The following is a 6,539-nucleotide window of genomic DNA, read 5'->3' as shown; positions in this document are numbered from 1 at the left end:
TTTTTTTTTTTTTTTTTTTTTTTGAGTACTATTAACTCTGTTACAATGTAGTATCTGTTCATAGCTACTTTTCCAATCAGATGAAGCACAAAGAGTCAATATCGCCTCTACTGAGGCTCGAACCCACCCCCTCCCATGTGGGGTGCAACCTGGTGCCACTAGACCATAGAAATCACAATGTTAAGATAGTTCAGTTTGATTCTTTGGAATATGCAGGATACCGCAATCTCAACCCTCAAGTAGAAGAAGGGATTTGCCAGGTGCTTTCCCACATGTGGCTCGAGTCAGAGGTGATGCCAACCGGATACAGAAATATGCCATCGACATCAACAGCTTCGTCCTCGTCAGCATGGTCGTTGTCTTCTTCCAAGAAAGGCGGAAGGTCTGCCTCGGAGAACAAGCTGGGCGAGTTTTTCAAGCATCAGATATTAAACGATGCTTCCCCCGCCTATGGAGAAGGCTTCAGAGCGGCTCATGTAGCCGTGAACAAGTATGGATTAAGAAGTACCTTGGAACACATTCGTCTTACAGGCACTTTTCCCATATAAAATCTGCGTTTTTCCCATCATCTGTTAGTTGAAAATGTGCTCTTCTTTGGGCATGTCAGAGATCATGGAATACCCTTCATTATTTTTTGTCTGGGGATTCAAGAAAACAGATGCAGAAGTAAGCAGAAACTGCAGAATCCTTAAAAAAAAACTTTTTTTGTTTTCAAAAAAAAAAAAAAAACTTTTTTTTTTTCGACTTAGATGATGATGATGTTTGTAGAACCTCCCATCAACAACAGCAGTAATACAAAGGGAATGAAAGACAGATATTGATATTAATTTTGCTTTATGTGATATATAATCAATTCTCTAGCCAGTGAGATTAGGATTTAGGAATGTCATAACCATTTTTTTTATGATGAGGAAAACTGACAGTGTGTACTGAGTAAATTTTGCCTTGTAATTCTAACTGGTAAAAAGATCACAAGGAAGTAATTTAATTTAAGTAACAAAGAACGTCAATAGGCTGTTCTTGTTGGGAGTTCCACTTGTAACATTAAAACCAGCTTGGGGAGTTACACTTGTAACATTAAAACCAGTTTGGTCGGCGTGAGTGACCATGCATTCTTGTCGTTTTAGAGAGTTGTATGGAAAAACTAATTTAGCCCACATTTTGTCCCTTAATTGGACCGGCTCGGGACGAACGGGAATTAGTCTGAGACTGAGTATGTTACGGGCCTCCTACAATTAGGGACCAAAAAAAATTGTAACATTTTGCTTATAAAAACTAACTTGGTTGGAGTTGCCCTAAAATGTCATCACCATTGATTCGCAAGAAAGCGCAATTTAGGTGGAAGGCGAAGAAGAACTCCTTTCCGAGGCCCGGGCCATAAGTGAGATACCACTTTGTAAGGGCTAGAATTCTAAGTTTCTAACCTTGCCAGGACCTGCGGGCAAGGGATGTTGTCTTTATGTGGTTTGCTGAATCAAGAAAGTAGAAATCGAAGGAAAATTACAACGAACATTCAAACTTCTGTCAAAAAGTTTACAAAATTTAACCAAGAATGCCTGTTGATCTAACATGATAGAGCTCAGAGATATTCTACAGTCAATCATGGGGGAATTTGGCCAAGCTAAACCTGTTTTTACCCAGAACAACAAGCTCCTTTGTTCGCGTTAGCATTGTTGTCTGCAACGTTAATGGCAGTGCCTTGGCCAGGAACCGCCCCCGCCTCTTGCGCCGCCAGCGCTTTCCTGCTAATAATCTGGTAAATATCCAACAAGATCGTCTGAAACGCCTTCTCCACGTTTAAGGCTTCTAAAGCCGAGGTTTCGAGGAACGAGAGGCCTTCTTTCTCGGCCATGACGCGCGCGTCCTGCTCCGCCACCGCCCGCAGGTGGTTCAGGTCCGACTTGTTGCCGGCCAACATGATGACGATGTTGCTGTCGGCGTGGTCCCGGAGCTCGCGGAGCCACCGGTGCACGTTCTCGAAGGTTTGGTTCTTGGTTATGTCGTAGACCAAGAGGGCCCCCACGGCTCCTCGGTAATAGGCGCTCGTGATGGCCCGATATCTCTCTTGCCCCGCGGTGTCCCATATTTGTGCTTTCACTGTCTTCCCCTCCACCTACATATTGACGGTAATTACAAGGTTATAAGTTTAATTCTGGATGGAGTAGTAATTTATTGGCCTTTTTAGTTTGAGCATATTAACTATAATAACGATAATCACAATGTTATAAATTTAACTTCCTATGAAAATCGATCTATTGACTTTTTTGGTTTGAGTTGATCATCAATAAGCAACAATATTTACAAAGTTACAAATTTTAACTCCCACCAGAAATGACCTGTTAGCCTTTTTGATTTGATTTGAGCTAGTTAACTATGGACTACGGAGAATGATATCCACAAAATTACAAGTTCAATTTCAACCGGAACTGAGTTTTCTTGATTTGGGCTGATCACTTAGGCTGATTTACCTGTTAGAGTCACGAAGCGAGATTTACTCGTTGGGGGCGGTGGCCGGTGAGTTTTTCCAATCACTCAACAAAATTTTCATCACAAATTTCGAGATAATATCTAAAATATTCTATAATCACAAATTCCAAGATAATACCTAAAATAGCCCATCAAGTGCACAAAAATTCAAGCTAACCTGGAGGGTTCTAGTGGCGAATTCGACGCCGATGGTGGATTTAGACTCCAAACAGAACTCGTTTCGTGTAAATCTAGAAAGTATATTAGATTTCCCGACACCCGAATCTCCAATCAATACAATCTTGAACAGGTAATCGTACTCGTGATCCACCTTATACGACATTGCTTCCTCCTTTCTGTCACCAGCTTCACCTACCAACAACACAGATCAACACCACCGCGAAACATACATAATACGCATTATGATCATATGAACAGAAAAACACAAGAAAATGCAGGAAATGAATGGCAGTTTGTTTGATATACTCACCATTAACAGACGTAAATGGGCCTAATTTTGGTGGAAGAATCGCAGAGAGAGTTTAGGATAGGGAAAAGAGGACCGGAAAAAAATTTTCCCAAATCACAAAGTGACAACCTCAAGAAACAGAATTAACGAACAAACAGGAACTTCAACGGCCTGTAACATGGACATAATCAGAGGTGTCGCACTTACCTAAGGTTCTGTTTGGTTCCCGCGGAATGTAATCCTAATCCTGAGATATCAGTTTAATTCTAATTTGAGTGTATATTTGGGTAATGATTGTCGGACTTTTCGGTAATTAAAAGTTTAATTATAGTTTGAATAGTTATAAGTAATTAGTTATCAAAATAAAATATGTTAAAATAATATTAGGATGAGAATATTCAGTAAGTGACTATTATCTATCAATCAAAAAATAAAAAATAAGTTTGAATATTATATTAAAAAGATTGGATTCAATCTATTACTATTGTGTGGTTCAAGTGCATTATAACTTACTTGAGGGACATCTATCCTACTTTTATTACGTTCTAAATATTTTTTTAAAAAGAAAAAATATACTATTGAAAATTTTTGATTTAAAAAAATTAAATAAAATCTCAAATTCAAAAGTCTTGTGAAATGAATAACAGGCAAAGAGTTTAATTCTTCTAAATAAAATAAATAATTATTTAATTTAAATTAACTAGAATCTAATATAATTGAAGGATATATAATTTGGAGAAATTAACATAATAACATGTGTTGGACTAGGTTGCATGAAAACGAAAAATGAGAAAACGTGAAACATAATATACGAATTAAACACATAAGAAAAGTATAAATATTATAAAAAAAAATACAAGTATGCATTTGTAAATATATTTTCTCTAAAGTCTAAATATGGATAATTATTACGTAGTTGTTTACTAGTTTATGTTTAGAAAAATATTTTAAAATATTTTTATAAGAGTTTCATAAATTTGTATGGTAAAATATTTTTGAAACGTAAAAACACTAATCTTTTAGAATTTTCATTTAGCATTGGTGTTTGGACTATTTTAATACAAAAAATATATTTATTTATTAGGAATTGAAAGCTTGTATCTTCTAGAATCTACGTTACCGTTCCAACACTACACATTTATGAATTTATGAAACAATATTAAGTAGTTACTTTCACATTAATCCTTAACTTTTAAAAAAAAAAAAAACAGTCGATAATACATATAAAGTTATAAACAAACATATTTGATTAGTCTCAAGAAGAGTGATCGAATCAGTGTAACATGATTTTTGTATCAAAAAGTTCTCAGTTGATTCTTGTCAACACTTTCTCGATTGAACCTCGTTACACTTAATACAAACCCTTAAATAGTAAACTACTAAAACTAGTAGCTACGGATTTTTTTCGGTCATCCAAAAAAAACAACATAATTACGTTGTATGTTGTCCATCTTAATGATTCGTTTACCAATTCTAGCTAGCTTACAACTATGGGAATCCCATTGTCCAAACAGTAAAAAAACTTTGCTAATTTTGGTGATTCCATATCTTAACATGTACCAGAATCAAATCAAATCCGACCAAATAGGATAAAGATAATTAAGGATCTTTGGAGCATTATCCACTACTATAGTTTTTTGTACTCCTTTTGCTATTGCCATTTGCTGCTACTGCCCCTTCAGATAAGCTTTGATTAATTATATTGCAATTCATTCTTCCATGATGGATAGACATGATTAGCAGCCTTATCAATACTAATCAATGCTTATCAAACCATTGGTTCCATTTGTGATTTGTCCAAGATACTTTATACACAAACCATTCCTTCACTTGTTCACTTTTGTCTCATTCTTTATAAAATGGTCCTTCACTGTCTACTAACTATTATTCATCACTAACAAAATTAGAACTCGAGTTGAGATTAATGATAACTGTCTATCTTACTTTTTTAGTGATTTGACTATGAGTTTGGATCCAAATAACCTTAAGGATGTTAAATGATTGGTCGTGATTATCCTATGAACAACCAATGCAACTTGGAAATTTAGTGATTTTAACCGTGAGCTTGGGTTCGAGTAACCTCAAGAATGTTGAATGCAATTGAACATGATTGATTGAACAATTGAGTAGCTTGCAGCTTGAAATTAAATGATCGAGTGACTCCAGAGACATCGAATGACCTTTTATATTCAATCTTATTGGGTTAGCCTCACCTAAACATAGATAATAGTTCCAATAGATACAATATCTTATGCTCGATTGTCAATGAAATTATGAGTTAATTACTTGTTAAGTCGTGTCAATCAAGATTTTTATGGCAAAGAATTGTAATACTGAGAAAAAATATATAATAATGTAATAGGCAATAAGTGGTGTCATTTTCATGCCATCTATATATGATAATGATGTGTCATAGTCTTCCTATTAGAGTATTAGTACAACCTGAAGCTAGCATAGGCCTACCATGGAAAAATCCTTTTACAAGTGTAGTCAGCACAAACCATTCCAATATTGGGAACCTGTAGATATATATATATATATATATATATGAAAGGACTCTACTAGGAATGAAAAAGATGGGTATGTTCCAAGGGCCAAATGATTAGGCACTATTGGATCTTATCTTGGCTCCACCAATACTCACTAAAAGAATCCAATGGGAATTCAGCTCTAGATATCCATGGATTGGGACCCTGAAATGGATAACTCATGGCCACACTAGGGGTGGGTGGGGTGGAGTTGGGATTGAGTATGTAGGCTTCATCTTTATGGATGCATTATGGCTATGGTGGATTGAGATGTAATGGTCAAGTCTCAAGTACGTTTATCTAAGCTTGCTCTAGGATGGCTTTTGCCAAGTCCTAAGTCCTCATACCATCAATCATCTAATTAGTAATTGTCATGATTGGATGCAAATGGAGTTTTTTATATATAGGCTTATGAGAACAACCTTTATGGGGTAGTATATGGAGTGAGAAGCTAGTGTGTCGAAGAAGAACGTTGGTGTTTTGGGACGTTATATTATTTTTGAAGTCAGGAGTTAGTGTGTCTTGCTTTGGCATTCCCTTCTTTTTTGATTAAAAACAAAGGAATGGTTTTGAGTTCAATGCAACAATCTTTGTGTGTTTCTAGCAAATTGTGATATTGTTGGTCAAGGGATTAGTAATATATTCATTACAAAACCATCAATTTTTTTTTTTTGATTGTCATGAATTACAACTTTGTGAACTGAGCAAGTAAATATTCACGAAGTTATACAATGTATGTTAAAGAGGTTTGGATTAGACTTTTTCTTGAATAAGAGTCAAACTTTACAAGCATAATCTGAAGAGAATCTAAATTAGTCATACAGTAGTGGGGATATCGAATGTCCGTACTTTCAAAAAAAAAATAGTGGACAACTATGTTCATAGGGAATCTTAGATCATACAATAATGGAGATATCAAATTCCCGTACTTTCAAAAAAAAAAAATAGTAGACAACTATGTTCATAGAGGATCTTCGAGCATGCTAGTTACTTCTAATAGTTAATTCCCTATGAATGACAGTTTTTGGTTGCTACATTGGCATCAAGTCCCCCCCCCCCCCCCCCCCCCCCCCCCC

The 6,539-nt window shown here is 35.8% G+C and overlaps 2 protein-coding genes across 3 annotated transcripts in view; one reads left to right on the top strand and one right to left on the bottom strand.

Annotated features, from left to right (window-relative positions):
• Positions 1 to 853, top strand: part of LOC116012624 (protein DA1-related 2-like) — a 5,033-nt gene extending 4,180 nt beyond the window's left edge. For both annotated transcript variants that reach the window (XM_031252219.1, XM_031252220.1), the window contains exon 12: positions 217 to 853. In XM_031252219.1, the coding sequence (XP_031108079.1) occupies positions 217 to 548 (332 nt within the window). In that variant the 3' untranslated portion in view covers positions 549 to 853. The remainder of the gene's footprint in view (positions 1 to 216) is intronic.
• Positions 854 to 1,489: 636 nt separating this feature from the next.
• LOC116013616 (ras-related protein RABA2b-like) lies at positions 1,490 to 3,195 on the bottom strand. The gene is made up of 3 exons (XM_031253465.1): positions 2,957 to 3,195; positions 2,645 to 2,838; positions 1,490 to 2,113 (listed from the first exon to the last, which is right to left on the bottom strand). Exons 2-3 carry the CDS (start codon positions 2,807 to 2,809, stop codon positions 1,634 to 1,636), a joined length of 645 nt encoding a protein of 214 aa, XP_031109325.1. The 5' UTR covers positions 2,810 to 2,838; positions 2,957 to 3,195; the 3' UTR covers positions 1,490 to 1,633.
• Between the last annotated feature and the right edge of the window lie 3,344 nt (positions 3,196 to 6,539).

The sequence above is a fragment of the Ipomoea triloba genome, chromosome 3 (genome assembly GCF_003576645.1).
Source record: "Ipomoea triloba cultivar NCNSP0323 chromosome 3, ASM357664v1".
NCBI classification, from domain to species: Eukaryota; Viridiplantae; Streptophyta; class Magnoliopsida; order Solanales; family Convolvulaceae; genus Ipomoea; species Ipomoea triloba.
This window is presented reverse-complemented; position numbering and strand designations above follow the sequence as displayed.

Coding starts and splice junctions, on each gene's coding strand:
- LOC116013616 (XM_031253465.1), bottom strand. CDS start 2,809: ATGTCGTATAAGGTGGATCACGAGTACGATTACCTGTTCAAGATTGTA. Junction 2,114..2,644: donor TCGCCACTAGAACCCTCCAG/GTTAGCTTGAAT, acceptor GTCAATATGTAG/GTGGAGGGGAAGACAGTGAA.